The 20,577-nt window shown below is 45.0% G+C and overlaps 1 protein-coding gene across 10 annotated transcripts in view; it reads right to left on the reverse strand.

The window, feature by feature from the left end:
* Nucleotides 1–20,577, reverse strand: part of TNRC6C (trinucleotide repeat containing adaptor 6C) — a 125,124-nt gene that overhangs the window by 44,682 nt on the left and 59,865 nt on the right. For 9 of the 10 annotated variants that reach the window (XM_057714112.1, XM_057714109.1, XM_057714114.1 and 6 more), the window contains 2 exons: nt 18,322–18,648; nt 2,509–5,115 (listed from right to left, as the gene is read on the reverse strand). In XM_057714112.1, the coding sequence (XP_057570095.1) occupies nt 2,509–5,115; nt 18,322–18,648 (2,934 nt within the window). The remainder of the gene's footprint in view (nt 1–2,508; nt 5,116–18,321; nt 18,649–20,577) is intronic. The other variant, XM_057714118.1, reaches the window with a different exon arrangement.

The raw sequence follows: 20,577 nt of genomic DNA on the forward strand, positions 1-20,577 counted from the left end.
CTCTCTTGCCTCCAGGTCTTATGCACCAGTCCCTCTATCTGAAACACTCTTCTGCACTATCACACAATATCTGCGCACCTCTGACCCCTTGGTTAGGTGCCATCCTATACGCTGTGCTTTCCTGATTCCCATTCTGTAACTGCCTGCATACTTGTCTTTCTGGAGGTTCAAAAAGGCTAGAGCTTCTGTCTTCTACACGGTTACATCCAGCACACAGGAGGTGTTCAACAGTGCATTCTGAGTGAATGGATGCCAAATAAGAGGATAAAGGTACCAGTTCTAGAAGCGTTCATACAGGTGGGTATGAGAGCACGAGAAAACTTACAGACTGTAGGGCTTTGCTGGGTGATCATATGCCATGTGCCTGAGGAGGCTTGGAGGTAGGAGCTGGATGGAGGTAGGAGCTGGATGGGGACAGAGATGGAAGCGGCCAGCCTCGGCTGGGTCTGTGCTGGAGCTCTGGCATGAGGCAGTGGGGGCACAACATAGGGTCTCTCCCCACATCTGTTTCAGTGACATCTAATGGTCACATTTTCCTTTTTAACCCAAATCTCTGCATGTGATAGTCAACAGGCACTCAGTGTCCATTCCACTGTCTTCTATGAGCCTCCCTGTATCATAGAGGCCCAAAGTTAAAAAAAAAAACCCTACACTGCAGACTCCCTTGCAGGTTGGGTTCTGGATGTAAACTTGGTTCCATATATAAGATGACTGAGTGAGTGACCATGGAGAAAGGACTCTATCCTTAGTCTTGTCTTTACGGCATGTTTTTAACATTTAGGAATGGCAGGAAACTGGAAGGGATAACTAATATGCTAATTACAGAATTAGGGTTCAAAAAGATCTCAGTAGGCTGGGGGACTTGAACGCAAGTTTACCAGGAACAAAGTGTTACACTTAGGATCAAACCACCAGCTGCACAAAGACAGTCCTGAGTGAGGAGGGCTCATAGTGGCCTTAACAAGAAGACCTCAGATTTTAAGCTCAGTTTAAGAAAAATAGTGTGACATGACTCAAGAAGAAAAAATGAATTTACAATGCATTTTTTTTTTTTTTTAGAATGCATTATTAAGAGTACGGTGATGGGAGTGAGGGAGGTTAGTCTCAACTAATTCTGCACTGGTTAAACCATACTTAAAGCAACGACATCAGTTCTAGCCACAACGACCCACAAGCTATAGCTTTTCCAGATGACGACAAAAAGGATTTACAACCAGGACTGTGAGGAATAGCGGCTGGAGCTCGGAATATGTACTTCCTGGAGAATGGGCAGATGGGACGTGATAATCATATGCAGTTGTCTGGAATTCCGAGGCATGAGAAGAGAAATTAAGCCTTGCTTTGTATTTCCCAAAGCAAAATGAATGATTCTAGAAACTGGATGAGGCTGCCTGAGGCTCGGTCTAAGGACACAGTACCCAGAGTGACCAGGAAAGAAGTACGCCGGGCGGGGCAGGGCCTCCCTGGCACTAGTTGCTTTGTGAGTGTGTAGGAGAGGGAAGGCCCTGAATACAATACCCTGAGTTGGATGATATCCTCTTTCTGGTGCCTCCTGACCCTGGGAGCCCAGTTCTCACTCATCACTTGGGTAGACCCTTTGGACCCTGGACCAATATGAAAGTCAGAGATAGGGAGCTTCTGTTAGTTTGCTAGTTACATAGTTACAAAGTCCAGCTGAACTGAATTCTCTCTCGTACACAGTCCGTGCTGCGTGTTTATTCTCTTGGTCACAATTCACGCTCCCTTTGGGCAGGCTTTGGTCTGAATCATCTCTTCTCTTCCACTGCAGTATCTAGTAGAGTGCCTTGCACAAAGCAGGAACTCAAAACACAGATTTTAGTCTAATTTTAGCATTTTTTTCACCTGAAATCAGAACATGATATGTAGTGTATAATGCCATCACATTTTACAAAAATGGTTTTATTTCATTGTTAACCACATTAGAAACACCTGTGGAGCTTTGTGGAAGGCGTTTCCCTCCAGACCAATGACACTAACAATCTCTGAGACTGGTATCCCCCGACCCCTCATGCTCGCGGGTAATTCTAACAAAAGGCCCCTGGGGTTGAGAACCACTGGTTTATCTCAGAAAGAAATGAAGACTTGGGACTTCCCTGGAGGTCCAGTGGTTAAGCCTCCGAGCTTCCACTCCAAGAGGCACGGATTCCATCCCTGGTTGGGGAGCTAAGATTCTGCATGCCGCGTGGCACAGCCAAACACAAACTAACATGATGGGCTCCAATCTTTCCGAAGAGGACGTATTTCTTCTTTCCTCTCCTTTCTTTTGAAAGTGCTTAATATATTTTTTTCTTGAATCGAAAGCTATCAGAGAATCCTACTTTATTTTTTCTCTCTAGATAATATTCATTACGATACTGTACGGTGAAGGGCACTAAAATCAGTTTAATGTCACTTGCTACAAAAACACTAGCCGAGTATGCGTGCGAATGTAATGAGGATAACTTTTTTTTTCTTTACCTCTAAAGGAATACACAGTCCCCCCCGTACCTGGACCGAGCAGCGGCGAGCGGTTCAGCTGGGCGCTGGCCTGGTGCGCCGGGGGCGCCTCGGCCACGTTCGCGTTGGTGCTCGTGGTGGCGGTGGTGGTGGCGGTGGTGCTGGCCGAGGCACTGCTCTGGATGCCTGGGTTGTTTCTGTCCCACATGTTTACAGTTTTATTGTTGTAGTTGCTTGGGTCGCCCCAAGCTGAGGTACCGTCATCAATTTCCATTTTGCGTCGAATGGATGGCGGGGAGGGTTCTTCCCAGCCCGTGGCCTCACTGCTGTCCTTCTGTTTGACAGGGACTGGCCCCCCGATCCAGCCTGTTCCTGCCTGTTTAACGGAAGTGGCTCCTCCCCAGTTACTCGCGCTGCTGTCTTGGGGTTTGCTTGCCCAGTTCTGTTGGGGGCCGGGTTTTAATGACTCTCCCCAGCTTGTCCCTGGATTCGCCTTCGCGTTTGTGCCATTGCCCCAGCCACTGGTCCCGGACCTTGGAGCCTCATTCCAACCAGACCCTGATCGATTCCCATCAGCATCCCATCCAGAGCCACTTTTTTTCCCATCCCCCAGGTGTCCGAGGACAGAAGACGGATCTGCCCAATCTCCCCCTCCTGCGCTCCAGGCCGGACTCGCTTTGTGTCCATCCCCCCAGTTCTGAGACCTGGGTTTCTGGGGCTCCCCCCAGGTGGGTGACTTGTCCTCCTGATTCACGGTCCCGCTCCAGGCGTGGCCACTCTTGGCAGCAGCAGCATTATTACCAGCAGTAGAGCTCATCGCGTCCCCCCAAACCCCGGGGCCGTTTGGCGCTTTGCTGCTGCCATCTCCCCAACCTGTGTTTGCTGGCGCAGCAGCAGGCGGTGAGCTGACCCACCCCGATACTGAAGAGGTATTTGTACTGTTCATGATGGACCCATCGTTCTTCCCCCCTGAGTTTGAAGGCTGAGTAGCTGCACAGCCCCAGGCCTCCGTCCCATTGTCATTCTTTCTCTCAGACCTTGGGGACTCTTCAAATTCCCAGGCAGTGTTTTGCTTTACTGGAGTCTGTCCCCAACCAGTATTAGACAGAACTCTGGGGTCGAGATCGTTCCTTGGCAATTGGATGTGCCCTTGGTCTAGAATCCCTTTGTCTCGCCTTCGGCCTTCTGCTCCTTCCCTCGCAGTGCTTCCCTCGTTGTGGCTGCCAGAACCGTCGCTGCTTCCTTCACTTGCCGTTGTTCCAGAAGACGCGGCCTTGGCCCAGGAGTTCACGTGTTCGCCGCCAGGCTGCGCGGCAGGATGCTGGCTGCCGACACTCGGACTCTCCCACCCTGTAGATCCTTTCCCGCTGATGTCACTACTGGAATGCTGGTTTGGGGGCTTGCCCCAGTCTCCGTTCACCCCGTTAGAGGTGCTTCGGCTGGGGTGGCCCCAAGCTCCCGAATGGAGGTTGTTACCAACACCGCCGTTGTTGCCACCGCCCCGCCCCCAGGCGAGGATGCCAGGACCCGCAGGAGGTCCCGAATCCCATGCGTTTCCTCCGTTTCCCTCCTTCTGCACAGCGCTGCTGGAGCCGTTCTGCTTAGCGCTTAATGCTGAGTTCACAGTGTCGCCATTCCCCTGATTGAACCCAGAATTGCTATTTCCTGTGGCAGGGTTACCTGGGGACAGTCCCCACACAGAACTGCTGATTCCTTCACCACCACCCCCACCGACTTGAGAAACTGATGATCCGTTAGCACCAGGAAGGCCTTGCAGGTGGGGCGGGATGATGGCCCCCATACCAACAGCCATGCCCCAGTTTGGCAGTCCGTTTGTCTGCACTGCATTGATAGGGTTTGGTGATGAGTTCAGGGGGTTAGTGTTATTTGGTCCATCAGTGTTAAGGTTCTGAGGTTGTACGCTGAAAGACACATTCTGAGAAGTGGACGTTTGTGGTTCTGTGCTCTCTTGCGGCAGCAAGTTTCCCCAAGCACCTAAAGTGCCTGCTGGGTTCCCATTCTGGTTGCCCATGTTTTGACCTATGGCACTGACTGGACTGCAAATACTGGAAGGGTTGCCTGTCGCCACAGTTCCTTCATGTCCAAGTACAGGCCAGGCAGCTGGGTTGGCGTTGGGATTAAGGTTAAGATTAATGCCACCATTGGAGCTGGAAGCACCCCAGCAGTTCTGACTTCTCCCATCTCCGATCATGTTGTCCATCTTTCCATCCCCACCACCGAGGGAGCAGTGCGGCAGGCCGGAGCTGGAGCCCGAGGCTACGCCCCACACTCGGGCAGCGTTTCCATTACCGTTTGCTCCCCCCGCCCCAAGGGCACTCTGATGAGAAGGGCTTTGGACGAGTGCGCCGTTGGTGCCATTATTGCCGTTCGTCTTCTTGGTATGTCCAGTGAAGCTGCCCTGGGCGCTCCCTGTAGCCATGCTACTGCTCTCTGAGCCACAGTTGGAGGCAGAGTCAGTGTCTGTCGCACATTCTGAGGCAGATTCAGTCTCTGTTCCCGTGATGGAAGGCCACGCCTCCTTATCAGTCCTGTCTATTATCACTTTATCCCAGCCGCAGCTGGCTTCGCTTCTGTACGTGGGCTGCTGTCCCCAGTGGGAACTTTCATAATGCTCCACCAGTCCGCTGTGGCTGAGATCTGGAAAAGACGAAACAAGTTCAGAGTCAGATCGTCCTCCTGCTTGTCAGCGAGTCAATTCTTAACACTAGTCTTTGGGGAAAGCTCTTTATTTTGAGTTTTCAATTCTGAGCGACAAATACTAAAAAATGACCTCAAGAAAAAAGTTATTTGTCTTCTAAGTAGCTCCCGTTCAAAAAAGTTAATGCTTCTGAAATTACATTAATTCTTACCACGACACCATACTGTTGAGAACACTCACAAGGCACATTAGCACACGCGCGTCGTCGAAAGCATCTGCAGTAGAGAAACTGGCTTAACTGGAAGCAGTCTGGAATCTACGTGACTGTGCAACTGTGAATGCTGTGAATTCTCAGCCTCTGGGAAACGCTGGCTACAACACCAAGCTTGCATGGACGCTTGAGTGCAATCTGTAGTTCTTTTCAAGACCTCTAATGAGTATTAGATGGAGGCTGCACAGCTCATTTGGTAGAAAAGAATTAAAAATGCACTGCAGAATCATATAACAGAACCAATATTTTGGAGGAGGGGGACGGAGTGAGAGAGAGAGAGGAGGTTTTAGAAAATGATATCTCATGTTATCAAGGGTACAAGAGTTAGAACCATTTACTTACATTGATACTACTTTATCTGTTATTACCAGCAATTACGGTTTATCCTGGTTTCCTGTGCATTAATGAAAAATATCCTTAGCCCTACATCCGGTATCTTCTCAGATCTCTATGGATTCCTTCTACCTTTGCTTTCTATTTCCTTAATTTAGTTGTTTCTTTGTGGAGGTCCCCAGAATAACTTTATACGATATCTTCTATAGTATTTATATCATTTCACCCTTATGATGCTTTAAAAGAATCCAGTATTTGGTATCTGTATTTTATCTCCTATAATTTCCTGATTTTTTGAGTACTTCTAACATTGCAATCAAACTTACACTGCAAAGAAAATTTTCCAACAGACTTTATTCGAAGTATGCAGTACTCAAAAATAAAGTAAAAGTAATATAAAAAAGTAATTTAACCTATACATAAAACCTCACAGAATTTAGAAATCCTTGACAGCTTCTTTAAATAGTACGATATACAGATAATTGCAATTAAATATTTCTTCTCTTTTAGAACCTTTTCATTATTATGTTCTCTGCAAATTAATTTTAACAAGAGAAATCTTACTCATGGACAGTAAAACTGGGTTCCCCCTCCAAATCTCTTACAGTTTGATGGAGGTAAAAGAAGACAAGAGGAAGTATGCAGAGAATTGTCTCTATCACTAGAAAGAACACACTAACTTCAACCTTAAAAAGCCCCAAACCAATGATTTTTGTTGCCTTATTTAAAAGGAATGTAATGAATTTAGAATGATGGGCTGGGTGATTCTAAAGTAGGCAGGTAGGGACTTCCTTGGCAGTCCAGTGGTTAAGACTCTGTGTCCCCAGTGCAGGGGGCATGGGTTTGATCCCTGGTCAGGGAACTAAGATCCTATATGCCGCAGGGCGCAGTCAGAAAAAAAAAGGAAAAATCAATTGTGTCACTTGTAAGAGGTTTTTATTCTTACGAAAATAAATGTTTTTTTTCAAAAGTAGGCAGATTAAAAGAAAAAAAAAACCAAAAAGTAGGCAGGTAATTCCAGGTGAAAACTACAAAGGGGAAATGAAGGCAGGCAACAGAAAACTTTAAGTATCTCAATTACCACAAAACAACAGTTTTTTACTGCCAAATACTTATATTAGGGGTTGGCTCTGCAGCCCTGGTTTATGACAATTTCTCCTGTTGGTTTTGCCTGTACCATAAAAACTAGCTTACAGGATAACGAGTCTAAAGAGATCGATGAGCCCTCATCATTTAATACTGAAAATAAGACTGAGTTAAAAAAACAGAGACGAGCACGTTTTGTCAGCAAACTTCCCACAGCTCACTCTCCCTCGGTCTTGCCTCTGCAGGGGCAAGGTTCACCCAAAGGCAGGCCACCCACCTCTTGACTAGGACAGCACTCACTGCAACCAGCCCCCACGAGCAGGAGGTGCCCAGCCTGGCTTAGCAAGGCTTTACATCCACAATGCTTGCCACGCAGTAGGCAACCAATAAACGTTTCTTGGACAAACAAAAGTATCAATGTGTAGAACCAAATAGGAGTTTTAGCTAAAGCCACCAATTAGTTGAACAATCTGAAGTCATGTCTCAGCTCTACAAAGACAGTGAATGAACTAACCACATAATCCCTAAGGGTCTTGCTCTAAAATTTACAACCCAGAGCTTATATATACCATATGAGAATCACACACAAAAATACCAAGCAACATATTTGACACTGTCAATCTCTACTACAATACTGGAGCAAAGATCTTTTTCTGGTAAAGTGTATACAATACAAGTTTCCATTTTAACCCTTTTTGAGTATATAATTCAGCAGCGTTAAGTACATCCATATTGTGCAACCATCACCACTACCCCCAACCCAAAATGAAACACTGTACCAGCAATACACCAGGGCTGCCAACACCTGCTACATCCTGGTTTTTGAATAACAGCCGTCCTAATGGGTGCGAAGTGGTATTTCACTTTGGTTTTGATTTGCACCTCCTTAATGATTAGTAATGTTGAGTATCTTTTCACATGTAAAGCAAAGACATTTTTATAATCAAACTGATTTATTCTGTTTAAAATGAACAAAGACAAAGAACTACTGCAGATAAAAAAACCATAAAACCCAATGAGTTTTCAATAAATAATGTAAAACAATTTCAACATATGCCATCCTCCTACTCAGATGGTTTTGTTTCAGAATTTTCTACAAATATTTATAATCAAAACATAAAACTGTAAATAAGAAATATTATTTAATTTCTGACATTATGAGATGATAAAATGTAGGGGCAATGTTGTTGCTTGTGAGAAAAATAAATCTAGATATTTACATTTTGAGCTATGTAACATTCTACACAATAGTTTACAAGGTAAAGTCATTTATAAACTTCTATATGAAGCAGAGAGAGGGTAAGGCAAGTAATGAAATTAATACAGTAACTAGGGAGTTCCCTGGTGGTCTAGTGGTTAGGACTCCACACGCTCACTGCCGAGGGCCCAGGTTCAACCCCTCGTCAGGGAACTAAGATCCCACAAGCTCTGCGGTGCAGCCAAAAGAGAAAAAAAAAAAAAAAAAAAAAAAAATACAGTAACTAAGCCTGGAAAGGGGAGATAGAAAACAAGGAGAAAGATTAAGTGAAAAACACTAAGTCAATATGCTGACAAATACCTGAATTCTGTACTTTCACGGATAGTCCTTTACCCTTTAGAGCTTTACAAGAGTGACGAAAGGCCAAAGACCAAAGGCTAACATGGGAATTAAGGAGACAATCCTGTGAGACAAAGGACTGTTTTCATTCATATAAATTAAAAAAAACCCCAAATTTCAAGAAAAATATTAGTCATCAGGTAAAAAAAATACACATACACAAAGGTGTACAGAGGGTCTGCAGAGGCGCCATGCAGCCTGGGCTGTTTCTAACAAGTGTGTGTGTCTTCTGAAGGAACGGTCCCCACAGTGACCAAGTTCCAGCGCCCAGTCCTTCCCCATGGTGGAGAGGAAGAGCTCAAGGAGGGCAGAGCAAGTTCAACACTGGCGAGGCAGGAGCCCCAGCACCCGAGACAACAGAGGGCAGGGTGAAGTCTCGCCTGTGTGTTTACACACTGAAGTCTCTAAAGACACTCCCACTTACTACGACTGGATTCTAATGGTCTCCCCCAGACCCGTTCCTGCTCCTCTCCAGTCTCTTCTCAGGAGTGTGCAGAATGGTCTTTCCAAATGGACATCCAGCAGATCACAAATGTCTACCTACACACTTCAAAAGGTTCTTAACACCAAAACTACGAGCTACCACCTCACACTGGTCAGATGGCCATCATTGAAAAGTCTACAAATAATAAATGCTGGAGAAAGGGGAACCCTCCTACACTGCTGGTGAAAATATAAATTGGCACAACTACTGTGGAGAACCGTATGGCTGTTCCCTAAAAAACTAAAAATAGAGCTACCATATGATCCAGCAATCCCACTCCTGGGCATATATCTGGAGGAAACTTTAATTCAAAATGATACATGCATCCCAATGTTCATGGCAGCACAATTAGAACAGGCAAGACATGGAAGCAACTGAAATGTCCACTGAAGGGTGAATGGATGAAGAAGATACCACATGATATCACTTACATGTGAGATCTAAAAAAATGATATAAATGAACTTATTTACAAAATAGAAACAGACTCACAGACATAGAAAACAAACAAAGTTATCAAAGGGGAATGGGGGGAGGGGTAAATCAGGAGTTTGGGATTAAAAGATACATACTACTATATATAAAATAAACAACATGGACCTACTGTATAGCACAGGGAACTACATTAAACTACAATAGGGAACACTACAGGGAACACTGGAGTAAGAGCAGTTCTGGGACGGGTAGAAGAAAGGGAGATGAGGACTAAGATCCAGACATATTGAGTCCCGGCGCCTTCAAGACCTCCGAGCGGATCCATCCATGGTCCTGAGAGAAGCAAGTCAGAAGCTCAGATGTAAGTGTGCAGTTCAGCATCCTTGCGGGTGCTTCATTCAGCTCCTTAAAATGCCATGACTGCCACTCTTCTCTCCTCTTCGCTCCTCTCCACCATCTGCTTCAGCAGCTGGATCAAGTGGGGGCACATCCAATGAGCACTGGGGAACCTATGTGCTGTCATCCACTCAACAGGACACTTTTCTCAAGGGCAAGAATGTGCTGCAAGTGGTGCACGCCAGGGGACCAGTGCTCCTAAGTCAGAAGCGAGCTAAACGTTTTGGAACAGGTGGTGGGAAGGGAGATGAGAGAGAGAGAAGGCTAGAAGAGGGGAGATACAAGAGGGAAGGAGGTAAAGGCATGAGAGCAAATGTCCCCCAGGGAATTCCCAGGCAGTCCAGTGGTTAGGACTCTGTGCTTTCACTGCGGTGGCCCTGGGTTCAGTCCCTGGTCAGGGAACTAAGATCACACAAGCGTGGCAGAAAAAAAAAGAAAAAAAAAATCCCCCAAACACCAACTGTAAGAGTGTTTTACTGAAGGGGAACTTACACCTGTGTTTTGGCACAGAAGTGGTAAAGGACAGGGTGTCACTGCTACTAAAGGAACCTAAAGGAGAGGCTCACTTCTCACCAATGCATGGAACAGCTCAAGCCCACTTTCAGGTGAGGGCTTCTGTCCTAAGCTTGCAAAGACGGCCACCCTTATATATGGAACTATTTGGAGGGGCTTAAAATGAGGCTAACAAGGTAGTTTGCTATATACATTTATCTAAGTGTTATTACTGTGTAAGCCACTGAAAATATTTTTCTACTTAAAATGTTTTTAGTTGTAATGAAAACAGTGGATAAGGAAAAAAAATGAAAGAGACAAATATTATGATGTCTTTCATTGTAATGAAACTTCAAGAACACCAAAATGATATACTGATTTTTCCAAGAAAATAGCACTTCTGGGGGTGCTGCTAGGATCAAAATGAACACTAAATACGTAAAAACCAAAAAGCTAAGGATAAATGGTAAAAATTACTCTGTGCCATGGTTCTACAATTTGATTTTTTGGCTTTACTCTTAGTTCCCAGTTCTGGTACATTCTCAGTGCCCCAGGAGCTTTCTTTACAGAATCCTCTGTTCCCACAGTTTGGGCCCCTGTGCTCAGCCTGCCCTGTGTGACTCGAGTCACAGGGTCCTTAGATGAGTTCCCTGATGACAGTTCATATTCTGCTTAACATGCATGTTCAACAGCCCTGGTGACACGCTTACAAACACTGCACAGATGAACAAGACATAGTCTTCTCTCAAAGAACGTTCTGTGTCGAGACAGGCGGGATGCACAAAGGTGTCACTCCTTGCTTTAGTTTTTATTTTCCTTCTTTCACTTCATCTTGTTTTCTCATGTGTTCCTTCTCAAAAAGTTTTAAAATGGGAATCAACTGTGTCCTATTTACTTTAATATTAAAAAAATAGTTTGAGCACAAAAACACATTTAAAAGCTGGAAAGGACTTGAAAACTAGAAAGCAGAAAGTTACGATTTTCACACCATATTTATGGTTTTCAAATCTAGACTTACAACTTAAGCGGATTCGAAAATACCACTCACCACTGTCCTCTTAGTGCAGCAGTAAAAACCAAACAACAGAAAACAAACAGCAGAACCTATTTCCCCAGCACACGAAGGAGTTAAACCTAAAGCCATTTTGGAAAAATTAGGCTTTCCCCACTCCCCCCCATCCTTTCCCCAGTCTCCTTTAAAGTCTCCTGTGGGTCTCCGAGGAGCACAGTTTGATTAGTTCGGTTCTGGGGAGCCCCTAAAGGTCTCTCCTCTCCTGCCCGTCCTCATCCTCATCACCATCATCACCAGCATATCACCAGCTGTATCACCTCCACCACCACCACCATCATTGCAGCAGTAGGAGCACTATCCCATCACCACCACTGCCACCACAACATATTCTGACACTAGAATTTATCCCCCAATGAAAATATTTTACATTTTTAAGACTATTATTCTCTTTACGTTTAAAGTACACCATTCTTCTTGGGAGATTTTATGACTTCAAAAATATCTGAATAACATGGCTTTCATAAACCAAAGTCTTGACTGTGTTACCAATTCAAAAATCTATCGTTTAGTTATAGTCTAAAAGACTATGTGAAAGAAATCTGTGAAATGACTGACTTCTGGGAGCAGTCATTTTGAAATGAATGAAAGCTCTGAAATAAACAGAGACTGAATTCTCTTGTAGGTTGGTTATTCTGGACTCTCCTGTATAAGCCCAGGAACTTTAAAAGGCTAAAAGCCATGTATCTGCTACACAGCAAATTTGAGAGAGTTTATAAATAAGTCTTCATATTCCTAAAATATCACATATTTCATAGCACTTTGAAGTTCCAAGTATTGCCACACACATTAAATTAACTGAACCTTACAAATTACATCTATTTTACAGATGGGGAAACAGAGTCTCAGAGGCCAGATTTGGAAAAGGTGTTACAACCAATAACCAGCAAGGATTGAACCAAAACGCGTATCTTCAGGATAAAATTCTAGTGCTCCTTCCATTACAACATTCTATTACCAAACTATTTCCACTAAAAAAAGTCTTTAAAAAGAAAAAGGTAATGAAGTTTTGTATAATGTTAAATTCTTTTTTTTCCCCTCTGTTTCAATGGTTCACACGTTCTAAAAATAGGTGTCTATAAAAATCTAAGTAACAAACTGTCTTAAGTGATTAAAAGGATTACACAACAGCGTGGTTTAAAAAGAAAAGCTTTCTTCTTTTCTTAAATTCCAAACTGTTACCATATAAAGATAACATTTTCAAGAGAAAGAATTTAACAAAGAGCTTCCTAAAGCTACACTAAGCAAAATTTTAATTAGGTATCAAATTAATCAGATAGGGATGTGTGGACAAGTTTTACTCAGAAGTGAGAGGAATGCTTCATTAGTGCTAACTCTGCCAAGCATAACGTAATTCATTCTTTCTCACCCCAGTCCTTTTAACTGAAATGACACAATAATAAACTATACATTATAAAAGTAATTCCAAATGCTTTCCATAGTTGAAAACACACGTGTACTACGCATACTGATAACACGAATTCCTCGCCACTGGGTTTCCAGGGGCGGGATCAGCGAAACCACTCTTCTCAGCTTTTGAGGCCGGAAGCCGCCGCCCTCCCCGCTGCCTGGGCTGTGCGCAAAAAAGCGTGGAGAAGGTGCTCGAGCTCCGAATTCCAGCCCCGGACAGACTCCGAGCCAGCTCATCCGTCCGCTTCTGTCCGTTATGAAATGCGGAACCGAGTGAAACATTTACTGACAACAATAACTAAAGCGTCCAGAAGAAAAAGCGCATTGCCTCGTTCTTCAAAACGGCAGCAAAACCAGGCTGCGTGCTCCGGGGTCGGGCCCCGGAGCGGCTCTGCGCCCGGCGGCCGGGCGGCATCCTACGCCCGGGGCGCCCTGGCCGAGGCCCGGGAGAAGCCGCCGCTGCCGGCCCCGCGTGGGCAGAGGTACCTGCGGAGGGGGGCCGCTACCTCGCGCGCCGGCCGCCCGGGCCCCAGCTCCACCCCGTCGCCGCGCGCCCCGGGCCGCCTGCTGTCGCCGCCGGGAGGCTCCGCGCGGGCTGCGCCCGGCGACCTGCAGGCGCCCACGGGGCAGGGGCTGGCGTGGCCCTTCCCGCCCCGGGAGGCAGCCGATCGCCCCCTCAACGGGAGGGGTGGGGGGAAGGCATCCGCGGAGAGGATTTGAGAGCTTTGATTATCTAATTGCAGCTGACGCTAAACCGATCTTCCCGCTTCTTAAAATTCTTTCAGTTGTCGCAACCATTTTCACTTCAGGACCCAGTTACAGCAGCACCAGAGCCGCTTTTCCACTGTTTCATTTTGGGGGGCTTTTTTGAAAGTCAGCCAAAAGAGTAAGGGCGTGTTGCCTATTGGCTGCAGGCAAATAAACCCCTGCCCTTTCCTCCTTTGTTTTCCGTTTCTTCCTCTTTCCCGCTTTTTTAAACACCCACTAATCGTTTGGCATACCAACACTAGCTATAATTTTCTAAATGAGCCCCATATGTAAATTGGCACGTGTCCAACTTCTTAATTACTTTCCTGGTTCTATCTACAAAAGATCTAAGTAGCAAACACTACCGCATATTAATCAAAGCCTCTGTTTATGAATGTACAAAGCAGCCACCAAGACAATACATTGTTCTCCCTTTAGCCTGGCAAGAAAGCTTTTTGTTTTTTGTTTCTTTTTTAAAGATATAAGCTCTCAAGTGTTTCAAGCTGGAGTTATACTGCAGATTGGCAAAAACATAGTCTGAATAGAAATAACATTTTTCTGGAAGCTTAATAGGCTGAATCACTACATTTATACACTACTAACACTTACCAGTTGAAATTTTTTGCCAATTGGCTAAATAAGCTCCCCTCCAAATCAATACATAAACTTTAAAATCTTTTCCCTTGCATTATTTTATTAGGAGGGCCAATGTTTTATTTCAGGACAAACTTGTTATTTAAAGAGAGAACCTGAAAGCAGGGCTGGGCTGGGCCTATCCGTCTGGCAGGAGCCCTTCCACCCATGGTGACTTGTGATTACAGCTCTTTGGAGGAAGGAACAGGAGTTCTCCCACAGGGCTGAAACCCGCCCCACGGCTCAGTACTTTTGGCCCTTAGTCCCGCCTCTACCCTCTGGAGCTGCCTGGTCAGTGTGGCCTCCTGGGTTGTCAGATCAGACTTTCTGTAACAGAAATGCTCCCAGGCCCCCTTCCTTGCAAGGCGCTTTGCAGGGCTCCCCTCAGTTTGTTTCTAGTCCTTACAGATATTTCAAGGCCTTTTTCTCCCTGGCTGCTCTGGGCATGCATCTTTGAGAGCTGTGTTTTTCCACAAGGCACGTCACCCTGAGGAGATAGCTAAAAGTAGAGTCAGAGCATCAGTGATTAATGGGAACACCTGATGCTAGAAAAATCCTTCTTTTGAACTGGAAGCCCACTATAAAGTATCTGTTTTTGTTTAAATGTAATGAGTTTCCCTTCAACATCAGCATTACTAAACTTTAAAAGTGGCCAGGGCTTAGCTGTGCAGGCTAGAACTGTAACTCTTGGTTCTCTTAGAACGTGAGGTGGTGCTGCCTTCAATGATGCTACAAAACCAATGACCCCTCTCCAACAATGCGCTGGGCTGACCTGGAGACGGCTTGAAGCCAACAGGAAGCCAACACAGAGAGGGGCCGGCAGAACCTGAACTCTGGTAAAAAATGGAGGGAGGTTTCAATTGCTGCCCTCTGGCAACCTGAGGGCCAGTGAAAGTCCAACGGGTCCTCACACATGGGTCCTTCTTTATCATCATGTTCACTGATGCTGGTCATGGGAAGTCAATAACGTCACCACCACTTGTAACGGCTCCAACGAGGCAACAGTCAGCTTGGGTTTGTCTCCACTGCCTCTCCAGATCACGCCACAGGGCAAAGGATACCTCCTGAGCACCAGGCTGGCAGTCAGTGTATCAGCACACACTCACATACTCGCAGAAACACCGAGAATCCATGTGCTGGGCTGAAGTAACTCCCCGTTTTACTTCTCTTATCACTAGCAGGGGTCTGCTGTGAAATTCTGGGGGACTAATCACCACCTGCCCCCTGCGTGGATACGTCAATCTTAGGACTGCTGACCCAGCATTCATACTTTTTCATTTAATCTTAGAGGAATGGAATCACGAATGAAACCATATTTTTCATTTTAATGTAAGAGTGGCTACAGGAATGAAAACCTACTAACACAGATGCAAACACAATAAAAATCTATGTATTGCTTTTGAAAAAAGTTGTAAGAGCTTTTACTTCAAGCAGAATCTAGAAAAGTTTCAATGCAGCAAGAAAATGTGGAACCCACTAATAGAATTTCACCTGGATATGAATTCTTTAAGTAACTTGCACCATGAGAGAGAAAAGTTTATAAAGATTTTGTGAGATTTTTTTTTAGTTGCTGCTCCGGAACAGTGTTTCAAAGATACATACATATTTGTGGTATATTTCAAAAGTCGCACAAGTCCCACATTAACAGCCATCATCTGCATTTACCGAGCACTTAGTATACACGCAAGCCCCGTGCTGAGTATGAAACAAATGCCTCATCTTCAAAATCCTGTAAAGTAGGAATCTCCTTACTTTACAGATGAGGAATCTAGAGCAGGGAGTGAAAGCGACAAGGTCACACGGGGTCGTGGGTCCGGAAAGTGAATCAGGCCTGTCTCTTGACCATACCGCCTCACCGCCTCCGTGCCTGCGGATACCCACAAGGGCTTGGGATGGCGTCCCAGCGATGCCTCCCATTGACAAAGTCATACAAGCTCTTGGGAAGAGTGTTTGAGTTGGAGATTCCAGGGAAGGGACATCAGAGGTCTCATTTTAGGTGAGAAATGGAAGTACTGGCTGTGGCCAAACCAGTGCCAGCTGCCAGGACTTCCCCTTCAGTTCAGAGTGCCTTTCACTTTGCTCAACCAGTCACACAGAGGAGGTTCAGACACTGTCCTTTTAGGGTACAATATAGGTTACAGTATACAATGTGTGAGGCTGCATGTTGCTGATGAATGGAGTATCCTATAGCTTCAAGAGGAACTTGAGGACAGAAATACTCAAGGGGCTTCATGGAGGGTGAGGTGACTGATTTGCAGACAGAAAGGGGCAGGGCAATCAGGTGTGTGCAGGTGCTGGGAAAGGTGACACTGAGTGTGGCTTATCTGTGAGGCCGTAAGGAAGCAATCCCAATCAGAATGGAAAGCAGGACCTGGGGACAGAAGGAAACATGCTGGCTGGACAAGGCTGGGAAGGGCCCTCAGCCAGGCAGAGAGACCAAGGCTGTATTAGGAACTAGGAAACCAGGACAGGTTTCTGAGGGGACCACTGAAGCTGTGATACCAGAGACTGCTAGTGAAGAGATGAGATTGGTGTAAACGAAGACTTTTGTTTGGGAGCCAAAAAAATCCATCATTTCTTATTTTATTAATATATAGATTGATTCCATTTCCCTAGATGTTTTTATGCATAAAATGATGATTTAGTCTGCAAGGTATATATTTTAAAAAGTAGAAAGAACTAGGAATAACTTTTTGGAGAAGGATGTTATAATTATAGAGTCAAATATTTTACTAAAGAATATTACTTTCATATAAAATTTTACTGAACCAATTCCTTGATTCTTTTCGACTTATCTAAGATGATACCAGCAACATCTTGCACCACTAGCATTTGGTGAGCACACTGACGCAAGACTGCCAACTGATCTAAGAACAATGAGATAAGCCCAGAAAAAGCAGGGCTGTTACACTTCTTTTCCAGTTTTTCAATATAAGTGTCTTAAATCAATACAGCGAGCTATACACCTCTGACTATACGAACTTTGTCTCTATCAAGATTGGCTGGAGAACCGTACTTCAGAGTGGAAATAACTGTATGTCTGACTATAAACCGGCTGCAGTTAAGTAGCTGGGATTATATTCAATGAATATATCTGATCATTTCTTTTCTTCCTAGCTTTTTGCTGACAATCAGTGACCTGTATCCCTTTCTACCAGGAATTTAGCAGATGACAGTCAAGATTATTTGAAGAGACATGACAAAGTTGCCTAAAAATATTTGGTCCAAATAAAACCACAAAGTCATGGTTTTGAGAAATACTGCTATGCATACTTTTATGTCATGCTGGAATCATTCCCCATATAAAAAGGCAGCACATGAAGGAAAACAAATATTAATGTGAATTGTGACATGTTTCTTTTATATTCTAATCTAACACAAGAAGCCTCCCTGCCGCTCTAATTACAGACCTGAATTTCACTATCATCAGCAAATACGCTTTCCATGCTAGAACCAGTGCCAACTGTTAGTTAAGTTACTTGAAACAGAAAGATTTAAGAAAATAACAGACTCGCGGCAGTTGCACACATGTACTTTGCTCTCTTCCAAAAATTTCCCTAAAACTCCAGTAAAGATATTTTTAAAAGTGTAAATCCACGAGGTCAAGAAGATAGGAACAGGAGAGTGAGGTGAGAGATGCTGACATTCTGGAAGCTGGAAAGCAACTGAGCAAGTGGCCAGTTCTCCTGGGAGCCCAGAGGAAACTAGCGTTGTACTGAAGGCAAGGACACCAGCAACAGTAGGCGGTGAGGAGCCCAGACCCCACAGGGGCTGAGCACGGGGAGGCAGCAGGCAGAGTGGTCTCAGGGTGCTTGAATAAGTTACTTAGAAACACTCGTTCCTCATAAAATGCTGTCACCTCCCTTCACAGAAAGTATGTGTGCAGTCACGAGACATCCTAGAAACCTGAAAGAAAGCGTTTTATTGAAAAGTTTTCACTGCAGGGTTCTAAAGCATCTGCCTTGACAATACTATATGTACTGACGTAGACCTTTAGTTTCTGGTGAGCAACAAACAGCTGAAGTAGCTAAAGCCATCTGAAAATGTATGAGGAACAATATAAGTAAGCAGGGGAAACAGAATTAAACTTTAAAATCCAACTGAAATGAATCAATCTATCATCTAGCTAGCTAGCTTTATTAAGTGTATAGTAAATATGGACCAAAATATGTCTATTTGTATTACTGGGCAGCAAAGTTGAAAGTAGTAAACCAGTTCTCAGCTAGAAAGAACGCCTGGCTCTGCGCCGTTTACCTGGTTGGGGCTTACTGGGGTGCGGCTGTGCTCCGGCTCCAGGCAGCGGCGGAGGGCTCAGCCCTGCAGGCCCGGCACCCTGGGTGGGGCTCACGCTGGTCAGAGCCCCTGTGGGCAGTGGCTGACCTCTCTTTAACAGCTGCTTCTGTTCTTGCTGGCGGAAGCGTGGAGGCACCTCGCGAGGCAGGTAACGGGATGCAGCTGGCTGCTGGCCGCCGGCAGACGTGCGTTTGCCATTGCTGCTGCTGGAGAGAGTGCTGGTGGAAGTACTGGTACTGGTCCCGGCAGGTTGGGGCTGGCTTGAACAGGTCTTAGTAGGTTCTGGCACTAGAAGGAACAAAAGGAAACCCAACATTTTAGTATCACCTCCTTCAACCCAAACCAAAGAAAACAAAACAAAAAACTGAGAAAGAAATGACAATGTAGAGCTTTGGGATCGAACTGCACAAAAGCCCAGAGTTCCAGGCTTGAGACTCAGTTTTCCTATAAATGAACCTTGATCCTGAGCTGTAGCTCTTGACCAGTTTCCTCATCTGTAATACAGGTGATCAGGCTGGGTTAGAGCATCTCTCCAGCTTGAGCTGCAGTCAGGTTAAAGACCTGATTCCTGGGCCCCACACGGGGAATTCCTTTGGTTGGGAGGAGGGGAGACTGCAAATCTGCATTTCTGATCAGCTCCCAGGTGGGACTAATGCCCCGGGGCCCTGGGCCCACACTTTGAGAACCACTGCTCTCAGTCAGTGTTTCTCAAAATTAAGGGATCATCAGATGTCCATGAATTTGTAGATATTTTTATTTCAATTCTGAAGACAATCTAATATATATACTATGCATTCTGGGTTAGCTGAATAATTAAGGCATTTGTGGTGATGGTCCCTATAGCACTACTACATTCCTCTCACACTTACTGGCAAAGAATACAGGTGGGCTAATTTGCAAATGATGCATTAAGTGAAAGCCAAAATGCTACCAGAGTATGCTGCATGAACGAGGCAACGTAAAAAGAAAAAAGGAGCCAGAGAGTTGCATGACAGCCCTGCTAATGAGCGTGCCAAATGCAAAAGGGGATCTGAGTAGTGACCCCGAGTGAAAAAGGGAGCAGAGGCCTGTCAAGCACCAAAAGAATCTGAGCCTCAAGTTCATTTCCATCTTGAATTTGAAACATTAATATCCAGGAGATTACATTATCTTGTTATTTGATAAAAATTTTTTTCTACTTAATTTATAAGTGTCTGATTTTACAGGTGAATAAAAGCCATGTGCAAAATGAGTTTACATTGAGTTCTCTGTATATCTTGTTGGTATAAATAGCAGTATAAATACCTTTCCAGTCGCCACTGTTTGCCTTTTATCATCCCTTGCAATCAGCCTGCATTTCTCATCTTCCACAAAGGGTTCTGCCGTCCACCCTGTGACCCCACTGTATGCAGTCAGTATCTGCTAGGCCTCTGCCCGGCAAACCCTCAATTCTGGATGAAGCCACTGTCCACTCTCTATACCCTGGACTCAGATTGCTAAGAGTCTCTCAAGAAATCAGAGTCATGCAGTTTGGCATCACTAAGAACTCCTGGGCCCTAACCACAGGTGAGACCAAGGGCCTGGAGTACAGAGCAAGCACAGTACTCCCAGTGTACCCCCACACTCACTCTCTTGGGTCATGTTTCCAGCTGCCCGAGATACTAGTGTTATGGCTGGTGGTTTGGGGGGGTCACCCTGGATGCTAAGGAAAAGGAAGAGAAGTGTCACTCAGCAGAGGGATGAGGGAGAGGGAATCAAGAATTCTGACCCTGCCAAGCTGCACCTCGGCCTCTTTTATGTGAGATAGTGAAAAACCTTCTTTAAGCCAGTATTTTTCAGATCTTTGAAACTAGCAAGCAACTAAGTCTCAGCTGACAGACAGTCTCAACAGACCCAGATCCAAGGTGGTACCTCAACAACAGTCTCACAAACCAGTCTACCCAACACATCACTATTTTCACACAGTAGGACACAGTAAGGCAGTGGGGATTTTAGCTTGATTCATAGGGATTGTCAACAAATGATTTGTTTTATTTAGAAAAAATTAGAATAGCAGCCAGTGAATAACTACATAGCTAATAAAGAACTTCCAGCAAGCTGGACATTTTGGTTCCTTTCTTTAACAAACCTTTACTTTTTTCTTTTAAATGAGGGCGACACCTGCTGGCGAAAAGTTGAGATGTTAAATCCTTCTATAAATAAGCAAGCAAGTCCTTTCAACAATCTTCTTTCCAAGAA

The sequence above is a fragment of the Hippopotamus amphibius genome, chromosome 17 (assembly GCF_030028045.1).
Source record: "Hippopotamus amphibius kiboko isolate mHipAmp2 chromosome 17, mHipAmp2.hap2, whole genome shotgun sequence".
NCBI classification, from domain to species: Eukaryota; Metazoa; Chordata; class Mammalia; order Artiodactyla; family Hippopotamidae; genus Hippopotamus; species Hippopotamus amphibius.